The 15,203-nt window shown below is 44.9% G+C and overlaps 1 protein-coding gene across 8 annotated transcripts in view; it reads left to right on the top strand.

Moving 5' to 3' along the window:
- The window catches only part of CFAP57 (cilia and flagella associated protein 57), a 152,169-nt gene that overhangs the window by 74,590 nt on the left and 62,376 nt on the right, over positions 1–15,203 (top strand). For 7 of the 8 annotated variants that reach the window (XM_074961961.1, XM_074961957.1, XM_074961958.1 and 4 more), the window contains 4 exons: positions 1,559–1,720; positions 2,245–2,400; positions 9,453–9,546; positions 10,748–10,938. In XM_074961961.1, coding sequence (XP_074818062.1) covers positions 1,559–1,720; positions 2,245–2,400; positions 9,453–9,546; positions 10,748–10,938 — 603 coding nt within the window. Of the gene's footprint in view, positions 1–1,558; positions 1,721–2,244; positions 2,401–9,452; positions 9,547–10,747; positions 10,939–11,909; positions 12,046–15,203 lie in introns of all 8 variants that reach the window. The other variant, XR_012640624.1, reaches the window with a different exon arrangement.

The following is a 15,203-nucleotide window of genomic DNA, read 5'->3' as shown; positions in this document are numbered from 1 at the left end:
ACTAGTTGGACCTGTTGAAGGTAAAATTAGTTGGTAAACAAGGGATGCTGCAGCCTGGTAATCCAGTCCAAAAGTGGGTGATTTTGGGGGTTCAGCCCTGAGAGTGGGCCTATGACTTGGAGAGGGTGCCCAAGAGAGAGACTGAAAAAAGGATCACAGGTGCAGCTCACCTTTCTGTCATAATGCTGTACTGAGTTCCATTATACTCCTCTGTCACATGCATGTAAGTGCCTCAAAAATTCTGCTCTGGGGATGAAAACTATCTGTGCCCATGGGTGCATTGTTTCAGCAAATTTTAGGAGAATCCATTCACCTGTATCTGAGTTATGGGAGAGGATGAAAAAATACCTAAGCATTTAAAAGAAAAAAGAATTGTGCTCAAATATGGCTGAACAAAAAATTCCTAACTTGGCATATGGCACGTCCTCTCTGAGGAAGAGTCTCTTATTTAAGTTTGGCTGGGGTGAAGAAAATAAAAATAAAGTTATCAGGGTTTGGAAAATCTCTTCTGAGCATTGCCAGTGGATATTTGTTAAGTTTTTAGTATAACCTAACGAAGACACTTTCCTGCTTTGAAAAGGGCAGTGAGAATGGCACATCTTCCCCGTCCAAACTGACATGCCCAGGGCACACTGCTTGAACAAACTGCAAGAGAGAAATTGTAACTGCCAATCTGTCAACCTTTCAGAAAAACAGTAAAGTTGATGGATGGCATCCAGAGGATGGGCCTTGCAAGGGGGCCTCACCCTGTCCAAAGCTGGAGAAATTTCAGATTCTTTTTGTTTAAAAAAAAAAAGCCAAATCCTTGCCCCTTTAAAACTCTTTGCAGAGGCTAGTTGTGTTAAGTGTCTGTGACAGGGTGCTGGGCACAAACTCCCTGCCATGCCAGCCCCAATCAACGGGAATGGATTGGGGCTGGCTGAATAGCCCTGCCTGCCTGGCAACTAGGAACAGCTGCCAGCTTAATTAGCCAGGGGCTATAAAGGCTGGGAGGAAGGAAGCCAGAGGGGGAAAGAGAAAGGTAAGAGGGACTGGTGGTTCTGGTCTGTTGCTGGTAAAGTCTGGCTGTAAAACCCTGTACATAGATAGTAAGCTGGTGGTGGGAAAGAACTATATAAATAAAATACACGGGTGATTGCATTGACCTGAGGTATCCCTGTTTGGTTTTGTGAGGACAGAAGAGGCAGAAGCAAGAGGGGCCCAGCTGTGCCTTGCTACAAAATCAATGTCAGAAAAGTGGGCCCTTGACCTAGGATCTTGTCTGTACTAGCTTTGTAATTTTTTTCCTGCCATTCTAGTAATATTTGTGCAGTTCCACTGGTGACAAGAGTGCTAGTATAGACAGGGCCCAGGGGCTGCTAGTGTTCTCGCTACCCTGTCATCTAGACTTGGTGGTTAAATAGCTGGGCTACATTTGCATTCTCACCACAACTTCACTGATAGTAATAATGACAGGAACTCTTAGGGGGGGAAAAATCTAGTGTAGATATAACCTATATCTCTCCCCTATCCTATATCTTTTCTACTCTTTTTATTCTGCTGTCTCTTCCCTCCTTAGATGTCCATAACATGTGATGACCAATTTCTGCTGACTGTCTCCGAGGATGGCTGCCTGCTTATCTGGAAAGTGTATGATAAGGAAGGGCGGGGTCTGAAACGGGAGAAGGAAGTGGGATATGCTGATGAGGTGCTGATCACAAAAACAGATATGGAAGAGAAGGTATGAACAAGTTAAGAATACAGATCCTACACTCTCTCCTCAGACTCCCAGTCTAGACATTATGACCTACATTTGCAGAACGTTGTGACCAGCTCCGTCTCCATTACACAATAGCTGAGTGGACTGACCACAGTATAATTCAGAAGGAGAGGCTACACCCAAACAGCTGGTGCTACCAATATTGATGTGCAAAGAGTAGTAGCAGCTCCCATTTCAGTGAGGGTGAAGAGTAGGGGCGCTATGCCTTGGTCAACTGATTATAGACTCTGAGAACAGTTTGAGTGGAGAGGGCAGAAGCAGGATTTCTATTTACCCTCTTATAAGGCCAAGGTTCAAAATTAAGATTTTTCCTGTTTCAGTGGTACATTCACCTCCAAATGGGCAAAATGTTTGAAAATGTTCTGGAAACTCTCAGTGCCATGGTGCTGTTTGCAGCAGTGTGAACATGCAGAGGTAGTACCCTCAAGGAATTGTAGTTACAAGTAAATAACCTCTTATCAATCTTGTTGTCTTTTTCATGGCAGACTCAAGTTATGCTAGAACTGAAGACTCGTGTGGAGGAACTGAAGATGGAAAACGAGTACCAGTTACGACTCAAGGACATGAACTATAATGAGAAGATGAAGGAATTAACAGAAAAATTTATCCAGGAGATGGAGTCCCTTAAAACCAAAAATCAGGTATTGTTCACATTGTAGCAGGAAATAGCAAGATATCTACTCTTATTGCTAGTGTTATAATCACAACTTGCATTATACAGCCATGGATTCCATTTAAAGTGCCTACAAAATCTGTTAGGCAAATCAAATTCCTCCTCCTATAGTCCCAGCTGCCAACTAGACATTGAGCCGTTGATCACTACCCATTGAGACTGACTATCTAGCCAGCTTTCTATCCACTTTATAGTCCATTCATCGAATCCATACTTCTTTAATTTGCTGGCAAGAATACTGTAGGAGACCATATCAAAAGCTTTGCTAAAGTCCAAGGTATATCGCATCCACTGCTTTTCCCCCTATCCACAGAGCCAGTTATCTCATCATAGAAATAAATCAGGTTGGTCAGACATGACTTGCCCTTGGTGAATCCATGTTGACTGTTCCTGATCACCTTCCTCTCCTCCAAGTGCTTCAAAATGGATTCCTTGAGGACCTGCTCCATGATTTTGCTGAGGACTGAAGTGAGGCTGACTGGTCTGTAGTTCCCCGGATTCTCCTTCTTCCCTTTTAAAAGGATGGGCACTATATTTACCTTTTTCCAATCATCCGGGACCTCCTCTGATCACCATGAGTTTTCAAAGATAATGGCCAATGGCTTTGCAATTGCATCAGCCAGCTTCCTCAGCACCCTCGGATGCACTGCATCTGCCCCCATGTACTTGTGCATGTCCAGCTTTTCTAAATAGTCCTTGACCTGCTCTTTCACCACTGAGGGCTGCTCACCTCCTCCCCATACTATGCTGCCCAGTGCAGCAGTCTGGGAGTTGACCTTGTTCGTAAAAAGAATGAGAAGTACTTGTGGCACCTTAGAGACTAACAAATTTATTTGAGCATATGCTTTCGTTGTCTGTGAAGACCAAGGCAAAAAAGCATGGAGTACTTCAGCTTTATCCACATCTGTAACTAGGTTGCTTCCCCCATTCAGTAGGGGTCCCATGCTTTCCCTGACCACCACCTTGTTGCTAACAAACCTGTAGAAACCGTTCTTGTTACTCTTCACATCCCTTGCTAGCTGCAACTCCAGTTGTGCTTTGGGCTTCCTGATTACACCCCTACATGCTCAAGCAATATTTTTATATTCCTCCCTAGTCATCTGTCCGAGTTTCCACTTCTTGTAAGCTTCCTTTTTGTGTTTAAGCTCACCAAAGATTTCTCTGTTAAGCCAAGCTGGTCGCCTGCCATATTTGCTATTCTTTCTGCACATTGGGATAGTTTGTTCCTGCACCCTCAGTAAGGCTTCTTTAAAATACAGCCAGCTCTCCTGGATACCTTTCCCCATTCATATTAGCCTCCCAGGGGATCCTGCCCATCAGTTCCTTGAGGGATTCAAAGTCTGCTTTTCTGAAGTCCAGGGTCCATATTCTGCTGCTCTCCTTTCTTCCTTTTGTCAGGATCCTGAACTCTACCATCTCGTGAACACTGTTGCCCAGACTGCCACCCACTTCTACTTCTCCTACCAATTTTTCCCTATTTGAGCAGCAGGTCAAGAGGAGCATGGATCCTAGTTTGGTTCCTCCAGGACTTGCACCAGGAAGTTGTCCACAACACTCCAAAAACTGCTCTACAGTATTCCTCTTACAGCATATGTCAGGGTGATTGAAGTCCCGCAGGAGAACCAGGGCCTCTGATCTGGAAACTTCTATTAGTTGCGTGAAGAAAGTCTCATCTTCCTGGTCTGGTGGTCTATAGCAGAGGCCCACCACAACATTACCCTTGTTGCTCTCACCTCTAAACTTAATCCAAAGACTCTCAACAGGCTTTTCTCCAGTTTCATATTGGAGCGCTGAACAATCATACTGCTCTCTTACTTACAGTGCAACTCCTCCACCTTTTCTCCCCCACATGTCCTTCCTGAACAGTTTCTATCCATCCATGACAGTGCTCCAGTCATGTGAATTACCCCACTGTTATTCCAATCACATCATAGTTCCTTGACTGTGCCAGAACTTCCAATTCTTCCTGCTTATTTCCCAGGCTTCTTGTGTTCATGTAGAGGCACCTAAGATAACTAGCCGATTGCCCTGCTTTCTCAGTATGAATCAGGAGGCCTCCCCTGTTGCACCTTCCTCTTTGTATTTCCTCCCGGTATCCCACTTCCCCACTGACCTCAGGGCTTAGGTCTCCATCCCCCAGCGAACCTAGTTTAAAGCCCTCCTCACTAGGTTAGCAAGCCTGCCTGCGAAGATGCTCTTCCCTCTCTTCACTAGATGGATTCCATCTCTTCCTAGCGGTCCTTCCTGTAACAACATCCCATGGTCGAAGAATCCAAAGCCCTCTCCGACACCACCAGCGTAACCACGCATTTACCTCCACAATTCAGTGGTCCCTACCTGGGCCTTTTCCGTCAACAGGGAGGATGGACAAGAACACAATATGCACCTCAAACTCCTTCATCCCTCTTCCCAGAGCCACATAGTATGCAGTGACCCTGCTCAAGGTCATTCTTGGCATTATTATTGGTGCCTATGTGGAGAAGTAGGAAGGGGTTGCGGTCCGAGGGCTTGATCCACAGCAGAGGTGTTGCTGATACCTTGGTCAGAAGACCTGATGTATGTGAACACCCTGACCCTTGTGATTCCCAGAGAACTCTGCAAACTCAGATAGGACTTGCCCAAGCTAATCCTCATAGCTCCAGTGTGGCCCAGGCAATTCTGGCTCACAGTTCTGCTGAACCTGTCTGTATCCTAACCCAGAACCTTACTTCTGCACCCAGATTTGCTGTCTCAGAACCAAAGACAAAACCTACACCTGAATTTGGCATCCCTGCATCTCACAGTATGGTGAGTAGATGTCAATGACAGAACAGGCGTACTCTTGTCAAGTTAGCAAAGTTCTAATAAATAGCAGAAAAAATCAACAAGACAAACCTACATGGCAAAATGGAAGATATTTTCTCAGATGCTACCAGAAATCAGTGGCACCTCATCACTTTTCAATTCCTCAAATATTTGACTACTTTATTAAATGGAAATACAAGAACCTATCACTCAGTTCTGTCAAGGTGCACCTGGTGGTTATCTCTGTTATCATACACTGGTGCAGGGGCATTCAATTTTTTTCTCATCCATTGGTAATTAGGTTCCTGAAAAGCCTAGTTAAGGTATTCTCCTCACTCAAGGAAACTATCCCTATGGGAGGACTCGAGCCTGGTACTTTCAGCCCTCGTGAGGCCAGTCTTTAAAGCCATGGCCTTTTCTTCCCTGCTGCGCCTTTCCAGGAAAGTGGCATTTCTGCTTACTATAACTTCTGCTAGAGGAGTTGGGGAAATTCAGATATTGACTGCTGATCTGACTTTTACAATAGTTCACTTAGACAGTGTATCCATGAAGACCCACCATAAATTTCTCCGTGAGGTAGTGACAGAATTTCACCTACATCAACAAATACATCTCTCATTCTTCCCAAAACCTCACTGAGCTGAGGCAGCATTGCACATTCTGACATCAGGAGAGTCCTGGCCTACCACCTGAACAGGGTGAAACTAGGGCTGTCAATTAATCAGTTAATCATGTGAGTTAACTCAAAACAATTAATCTTGATCGATCGCCGTTTTAATCGCACTATTAAACAATAGAATTCCAATTGAAATTTATTAAATATTTTGGATATTTTCTACATTTTCATATATTGTATTCTGTGTTGCAATTGAAATCAAAGTGTATATTTTATTACAAATATTTGCACTGTAAAAATGATAAACAAAAGAAATTACTTTTTTCAATTCACCTCATAGGTACTATAGTGCAGTCTCTTTATTGTGACAAACGTTTGTTTGTTTTTTTGTTCTTTTTGAGTGCAGTTACGTAACAACGTAAAACTTCAGCGCCTACAGTCCACTCAGTCCTACTTCTTTTTCAGCCAATCGCTAAGACAAACAAGTTTGTTTTACATTTACAGGCGGTAATGCTGCTAAACATTTGTATGCCCCTTCATGCTTCGGCCACCATTCCGGAGGGTATGCTTCCATGCTGATGACGCTCGTTTAAAAAAAAAAAAAAAAAAAAAAAGTGTTAATTAAATTTGTGACTGAACTCTTTGCGGGAGAATTCTATGTCCCCCTGCTCTGTTTTACCCACATTCTGCCATATTTCATGTTATAGCAGTCTCGGATGATGACCCAGCACGTGTTGTTCACTTTAAGAACACTTTCACTGCAGATTTCACAAAATGCAAAGAAGGTACCAATGTGAGATTTCTAAAGCTAGCTACAGCACTCGACCCAAGGTTTAAGAAGCTGAAGTGCCTTCCAAAATCTGAGAGGGACAAGGTGTGGAGCATACTCTCAGAAGTCTTAAAAGAACAACACTCCGATAGGGAAACCACAGATTCTGAACCAGCAAAAAAGAAAATCAACCTTCTTTGGTGGCATCTGACTCAGCTGATGAAAATGAACATGCCTTGGACCACTCTGCTTTGAATTGTTATCAAGCGGAACCCATCACCAGCTTGGATGCATGTCCTCTGGAATGGTGGTTGAAGCCTGAAGCACTAAAGATTTTTATGTCCCATCTGGCACTAAATATCTTGCAACGCTGGCTACAACACTGCCTTGCAAACACCTGTTCTCACTTTCAGGTGACATTGTAAACAAAAAGCAGGCAGCATCTCCTGCAAATGTAAACAAACTTGTTGAGCCAAACAAGTTTTAGGACTGAGTGGACTTGTAGGCTCTAAAATTTTACATTGTTTTATTTTTGAATGCAGTGTTTTGGTACATAATTCTACATTTGTAAGTTGCACTTTCATGGTAAAGAGATTCCACTACAGTACTTGTATTAGGTGAATTGGAAAATATTTTTTTACAGTGCAAATACTTCTAATCAAAAATAAATATAAAGTGAGAAATTTACACTTGCATTGTGTTTTGTATTTGAAAATCTAGAAAACATCCAAAAATATTTAAATTGGTATTCTATTGTTTAGCAGCGTGATTAATCATGATTGGTGTATTTTTTTTTTTAAGTCACTTGACAGCCCTAGCCGAAACCCTTTAGAAAACCTATCAAGACCACTTGTCTATGTAGCAGAAAAGTCAAAAGGCTCTGCAATTTCATCTCTGAGATTGCAAAACTGGATCTGATTGTGTCAGAACATGATATGACATAGCCAAGGTAGAACCACTATCCACACTCATTACCCATTATACTGGAGCGCAAGACTCTTCAGCAGCTCACTGCAAAAATCTACCAGTGTTAGATATCTGTAAAGCAGCTGGGTAGGCATCAGTACACATGATCACAAGGCACTATGCTCTAACTGAGGCTTCCAGATCTGATGCTGCATTTGGTAAAGACAGGTTTCAGAGTAGCAGCCATGTTAGTCTGTATTCGCAAAAAGAAAAGGAGTACTTGTGGCACCTGAGAGACTAACCAATTTATCTGAGCATAAGCTTTCATGAGCTACAGCTCACTTCATCGGATTCATTCCAATGAAGTGAGATGTAGTTCACAAAAGCTTATGCTTAAATAAATTTGTTAGTCTCTCAGGTGCCACAAGTACTCCTTTTCTTTTTGGTAAAGAAGCTCTTCACTCATTGTTTAACTCCTCCAAGCTCCTATCTCATTAATGCAACTATTGCCTAGGAGGTGCCATCAGTGGAATGTGCATATAGATAAAGGAGAATGGGAAGTTACCTACCATATACACTACAGTAACTGACATTCTTCAGGACATGTACATATACGCATTTCACAATCCACCCTTCCATCCCCTCTACATCAGCGTCCTCTTTGGGGATTCTGCAGTAAGAAGGAATCAAGTAGTGGCCAACACATTCGTGAATGCTTCATCCTTATGCCCTCGCTGAAGAGCATGAGGACTGGGAGGAGGACACATACACATTATATGGATACAGCTGGCCAGAAAAGTCTCTGATCTTGAGGTGCATGCACATCATCTGTGGAATGGGCATATGGACAACACATCTCAAGAACTCCTCTTAAGATATAGGGTAAATAACCTCCCAATGATTTTGTTTCAATCCTTAGCACCCCTTTGGAATGTTGTAGCATAAGGGTACATATACACTGCAATTAGACACTCATGGCTGGCCCATGCCAGCTGACTAAGGCTTGCAGGGCTCAGTTTGCAATGCTACTTAATTGCAGTGTAGGCTCAGGCTGCAGCCTGAGCATTGAAGCTCTCCCATCTCACAAGGCCCTAGAGCTCAGACTCCAGCCCACGCCCAGAAGTCTACACTAAACAGCCCTTCTGCCTTACCCTGCAAGCCCGAGTCAGCTGGCACAGGCCAGGTGCAGGTTTTTAATTGCAGTGTAGACATATCCTAAGTGGGCATTCCTAGAGCTGTAAAGATATCTCAACTATGTGGAATTCACGGGCCAACTGTACTCTGTTCATCTTATTCTGCCCCAAATGCCAGGATCTTAGAGCTTAAAGGTTTCTGCAGACAAGATGTTAAAATCCTGCACCAATTGGCATGCTGGGCATCTGAGGAAATGATTTACAAAGAAGGAGATGAGGTCCCTAGTGGCATTATGGAGAGACAGTGTATAAGCCTCACCTGAGTAAGACTCGCAAAGTAGGTTTCCTGTTACTCACAAGCTTTTCTAACTTTTCAGTAGATAGAGATCTATGTAGCTCTATGCCAGTGGTTCTCAACCGGCGGGCCAGTCGGCACAGAGCTGCGGCCCATGTGACATCCTCAGGGCCATGCAGGTAGTATTGGAGGTGCCCACATAACCCATTGTGGGCCACACATGCAGCCCACAATGGTAAATAGGTTGAGAACCACTGCTTTATGCTATACTCTAAGAACTCCATTTACTACTCTGTAACTTGGTTTTCCTTTTGCTTTTTAGTCTGTCCCTTCTGGATTCATTTGCCCTGAAGGCTTTGTTATCTTAGTGACCCCTGCAGTCTCACTCTGAAAGGGGCAGAGCTACACAGTCCACTCTTTCTTTGATTTATTCCCCACCCTAGGCAGGCATTTGAGGGATTTGGAGGTTGGTTTGCTGTTTTCAGATGAAAACTTCATCTGTTTATATTTTTTCCAGGTGTTAAAGGCAGAGAAAGAAAAGAAGGAACTGCAGTACCAGGAGCAGCTGGCTGAGCTGATGGAAAAACAATCCAGGGAGGTGCAGGACCTAGGTTAGGACACATAGGAATATGTACAGCCGGAATGGGAGGAACTGCATTGAACTCATGGCAAATGATGAAGTGGAGAGGGAAAGTCCGTTTAAAAAATGTGCGGCACATGAGCGAAATGGTGCAAAGCCTTAAGGAACGCTGGGTATCGCTGTTATTATCTAGAATTATTTTAATTGAGTTGTATTGTGGTAACACCCAAAATGTGATCTCAATTTGAAAAAAAACAAAGAGTAAGAAGGGACAGATATGAACCAGAGAGGTGGGGCAATAAGGAATGACAGGCAGGTAAGGAAGGTTGGGGGAACATCTAGGTAGCACCTGGGGAGACTGGAATGGCAGAAGACTCCTACAGCAACGGAGTAGAGAAATCTATGTATATGAGTGCCAGGAAAATGGAGGAATTCAAAGAAGCACTGGAGATACGGGGAAAGGCAAGGCAGTGACATTTGGCAACAGCAGATGTTCATGCTTTGGGATTGAGCACATCACAAGGAGAGAGGAGAGTGAAACTGTGATGCTTGTTCAAGTACAGTTCTCCTCTACAAACTGACTGTGTAAAAATGACACAATCTTACCTCTCATTCAGTGAGGAAACCAGTATGCAGTGCACCCTGCACAGCACAGAAGTAGCTAGGCCCAAAAGTCATATTTAAGATCAGTGTTCCCTCTAATTTTTCCCACATGTGCAGAATGAATTTTGTTATATGCACCTATATGGAGGTGATGTGTGACACACAACAAAATTCATTTGGTGGGGGGTGGGGCCAAAGGGTTCAGAGGGATGAGAGGGGACTCAGAGTTGGGGCAGAGGGTTGGGGTGCAGAGGTGTGAGGGCTCTGGGGTGCGAGCAGGGATGAGGAGTTCAGGGTTGGGGTAGAGGGTTGGGGGGCAGGCTCTGGGATGGGGCTGGGGCAAAGGGTTGGGTTTGGGGGGTGAGGGCTCTGGCTGGGGATGTGGGCTCTGGGGTGCAGGCTGTCCCAGAGCTACAGCAGGGAGATAGGACCTCCCCCCGACCAGCTCTCTCTCCCCACAGCAGCACCTGGGCACCATGCATTTGAAGAAGTGGGTTTTTTACCCACGAAAGATTGTGCCCAAATAAATCTGTTAATCTTTACAGTGCCACTGGACTCCTCGTTGTTTTTATAGAAGAATAGGACATATCTTCCTGCCGTTAGCATTGTCATTTCCATCTTGTTCCCAGAATCTGGCAACAACCAGAAACTTTTGTTAGAATATGAAAAATACCAGGAGCTGCAAGTGAAATCGCAGCGGATGCAGGAGGAATACGAGAAGCAGCTACATGATATGGAGGAGACCAAGAACCAGGCCCTGGAGGAGCTGACAGAATATTATGAGGCAAAACTGCATGAGAAAACCACCTTGCTGGAGGAGGTATGAACTACACACATGCCTTGGGCTGCTGACTGTATCTTATTTCTAATTGTAGTAACACGTCTTCCAAAGCCAAGGGAGGTGTGCCTTCTGCACGTAGGGCCCTGTCCCTGATAGCGGGGAAATGAGTGCTCAGGAAGCAGGGGCTTTCTTATTGCTCTTCTGAGTTAGCTGGGGCATATGCCTTCAGTAAGTACCATTCTAAGGCAGTTGTCTGCCCGTGATATTTCTCTTCCTGCCTCTCCATCCGTTTGGAAGGGTGTGCCTTAGGATCTCTACCTGTCTGTATGACTCTTTTATTCATAGAATTGTAGGACTGGAAGGGACCTTGAGAAGTCATCTAATCTAATCCCCTGCACTCATGGCAGGACTAAGTGTTATCTATTAACATCTAAGTATCAGCTATTAACATCTGACAGGTGTTTGTCTAACCTGCTCTTAAAAACCTCCACTGATAGAGATTCCACAACCTCCCTAGGCAATTTATTTCAGTGCTTAACCACCCTACCAGTTAGGAAGTTTTTCCTAATGTCTAACCTAAACCATCCTTGCTGCAATTTAAGCCCGTTGCTTCTTGTCCTATTCTCAGAGGTTAACAAGAACAATTTTTCTACCTCCTCTTTGTAACAACCTTTTTGGTACTTGAAAACTGTTATCATGTCCCTCTTCATTCTTCTATTCTCCAGACTAAACAAACCCAGTTTTTTCGGTCTTCCCTCATAGGCCATGTTTTCTGAACTTTAATAATTTTTGTTGCTCTTTTCTGGACTTTCTCCAATTTTATTCTTTCCCCTCTCTGCCAAACAATTTGACCTTTTTCTCCTTCTGTGTCAAGATTACTTGTTTTTCTTGCTTCTGAGAAGTCCCCACTTCATTGCTTGTCCTGGGAACTGTTCAACATGGTTATAGGGAGAGTTATTTACCTAGAGTCTCCCATTCTCAAGATACTCACTGTGATGGGTTCCCCCCAGGGTGCCATCTGGAACTGAGGTACCACTGAGCCCACCTGACCCACCAGCCTGGGTTCCCTTTACCCTGTACTGCTGTGACCAGCCTGCCAAGCCTTCTCCCAGGCTCCAGTCTACACCTTCACCAGCACACACAGAGGTAGGGACACACCTAGCTGCCGAAACATACAGATGCTCTGATCTCCTCTGCTTGGGAAGGCTTCAGCTAAGGAACTCCCCAGATACGCAAGTGCATACCCCCTCTGGAGGGTAAACCCAAAATTTCTCTGTCTTGCACTGTACAGAGAACTGTACAGTGCAAGCTCATGAAATTCGCCCTCTCCCTCAATGTGGAGAAGAAATATACAATAGCTTTTTACCCCAAATTATAACTTCCATGCACTGGTTTGTGATAAAGCAAAAACAAATTTATTAACTACAAAAGATAGATTTTAAGTGATTATAAGGGATAGCAAACAGATCAAAGCAGATTACCTAGTGTGACAAAGTGGGGATTTTCCCTTGTTATGTTGTATGTGAATCTTACTGTTGAGCCTATGTGAGTTTTACTTTTTTGCATGAATGTGTGCCTCAGTTTCCCTGTGTGCTGCACCAATACCTTGGTGGTGGGAATAGGGGTGTGTGACTTTGACTGAGACCTCTGGGGCAGGCGAGGCTGCTCCAGCTGTCTGCACGTATGCTATGACCGGTGCCCTTCGTAACCCGAGACCCAGGAGGGGAATGCAACCAGGTGACTCTTGGCTTGGGAAGTGAGGCGAAGGAAGGACAAGGAGCAACGGGGGTGTCTGAGGTCGCGTCACTGGAAGATGGGCAGTCCTTTTTGGGGACTGGAAGAGGGGGAATCCGGGCCATCTGGTCCAGGAATCCCCAAGATGGACTTGGCTGAAAGTCACTGATTTCTGTGCTAACAAGTTCTGTTCTATGCTGTGTTCCTGTCAACTAATAAACCTTCCATTTTATGCTGGCTGAGAGTCACGTCTGACTGCAGAGTTGGGCTGCAGGGCCCTCTGGCTTCCCCAGGAGCCCCGCCCTGGTGGACTTGCTGCGGGAAGCGCACAGTGCGGAAGGGTCTGCTGAATGCTGAGGTCAGACCCAGGAAGGTCAAAGCTGTGTAAGCTTCTTGCCCTGGCGACCGTATGCTCAGAGAGAGGAGGCATGCTCCCCTAGAGTCCTGACTAGCTTCATATGGAGTTGTTCCAGAGCATTGGCCCAGTGGCTCCATGACACCTAGCAAATAAACAAAAACTTAATCTAAGCGTAATATACTAAGAGATTGGATATGAGTAGCAAATTCTCACCCTAAATGATGATTTAAGCTGGTTGCAGAGATTCTTAAGGGGCCAGCTGCTCTTGCTTGCAGCTTAAAAACCCCAGGTAATCCTCTCGCAGGCTAGAAATCCCTCTAGCCTGGGTCCAGCACTTCCCCCCAGTTCAGTCCTTGTTCCTCAGGTGTTTCCAAGAGTCTCCTTTGGGCAGGGAGTCAGTGAAGAACCTCAATTATGTCATTCCCTTGCCTTAAATAGCTTTTGCATATGGCAGGAACCCTTTGGCTCCAGCTTGGCTCCCACGCCCAGTCAGTGGAAAAACACTGGTATTCCAAGATGCAGTCCAATTTCAGGTGATCTGGTCACATGACCCTGTCATGTCACAGCAGCCATGACTCCGACTCTGTTTGTAGCGTCCTCAGAAAGGCCCCCCGGTGGGAGATAAACTTCTTCTAAGGCCTGTTGTTTTCTCTAATGGCCCTTCCCAGCCATCCATGTAGACTGATTGCATTCTGCCTAGTGGGCATTCCCCAGGTGTAAACATATTTGTAATACAGATACACAGTCGATATTCCTAACTTCAGATACAAAAATGATACATGTATACAAGTAGGATAATCAGATTCAGTAAATTATAACCTTTTCAGTGATATCTCACATGCCTTATCTTGCACAAAATACATTATAATTATGCCATACTCATATCATATTACTATTACTATCATATTAATATTATGAAGAAGAATACAGGGCATAATGCCACACCCACCTTAATAGATCTCCATACTCAGACCTGTGTACATGAGCTTGGTGGGAACTCCTACACTTCAAAGTTCTAGATCCCTGAACCCAGTAGGGAGTGTCTCTGTCCCTATGCTGCTAGAATGCTAAAAGTCTGCCCTCAGTGCTCCAGCTGTCACTCCCAGACTCTTTGTCAGTCATTTTTTGTCCCTCTGTGGAACAGCCTCCCCCTGCCCTTCTAGCTGAAGCACAACCCTGCTCTTCCCAGGGGGAACTCCCCACAGCCTTACTGAGAGGTCATCTTTACCAGGGGAGCATCCCTTACGCACTCTGGCACTCTCACTGTCCCTCTGGGTCCAGCTCTCCATTATGCAGGTATAAGTAGGTAAGCCCCTCTGTCGTCAGATGTTCAGCTGCATGTGTGTGTTCGCTCTGTGTGCTGTCCCAGCTCTGCACAGACAACTGGCACAGCAAACCTTGAGCATACCACCCAATAAATCCACAGACTTGGTTTTCAGCGACGGAACTTGGTCAGATTTATTGGCGACAAGGCATGGTGCTAATGCCCAGGCTCAATGGTTACAGGTACACTAACACATGTATGCCAGTGACAATGGACCAGCTCAGTGAATGGCAGGACTTTCCATTCTCCCCTTGGCCAGACAAAGACATTGCCTCTGAGATACATATTTATACACCAATACAAACAAGTTATGTGTCACCCCTGACGTATTAAGGTGCCGCCCATTGCCTTGTACTTGTAGGCTCGATCGAAACATCTCTATTTATCACGCTGTCATCCTGACCTTATCCTTAAGATGGGTCAGCATGTTCCTTTTCTCTTTGGGGAATGTGTTTGGTATCAGGGTGTTCTGGTACCACCTTTCTGGAATGTGCTTGCATGAGTGCTTTGTGCCTAGCAACTCTTAGGAATAGATGTTTTTGCAATATCAGCCCTATACTTGCCAAAAGAGCCAGGGCCTCTTGCTCACAACTTAACTTTGTTTGATATCAGCAAAGTTTTAACTACTTTAGCTCTGGCCTCAGGCCTCACACTAGGACTCTGATACAAGGCCTTATGTTTCAGGCCCTCTTCCAACTACACCCTTGTCTTGACTACTCCCTTGTCCTACTTGTTGTCCTACTTGTCTTGACTACTCCCTTGTCTTCAGCCCTCTCCAACCCTCAACTCAGGCTTTCTGGCTTAGAGCCAGCAGGCACCTCCTTCGGCTGCTCTTTCTGCCTTCAGCTTTCTCTGGCCCCTGGGTCTCTGGCCTGGGGAGGTCAGCCA

This window comes from Natator depressus, chromosome 8 (assembly GCF_965152275.1).
Source record: "Natator depressus isolate rNatDep1 chromosome 8, rNatDep2.hap1, whole genome shotgun sequence".
NCBI lineage: Eukaryota > Metazoa > Chordata > Testudines > Cheloniidae > Natator > Natator depressus.
This window is presented reverse-complemented; position numbering and strand designations above follow the sequence as displayed.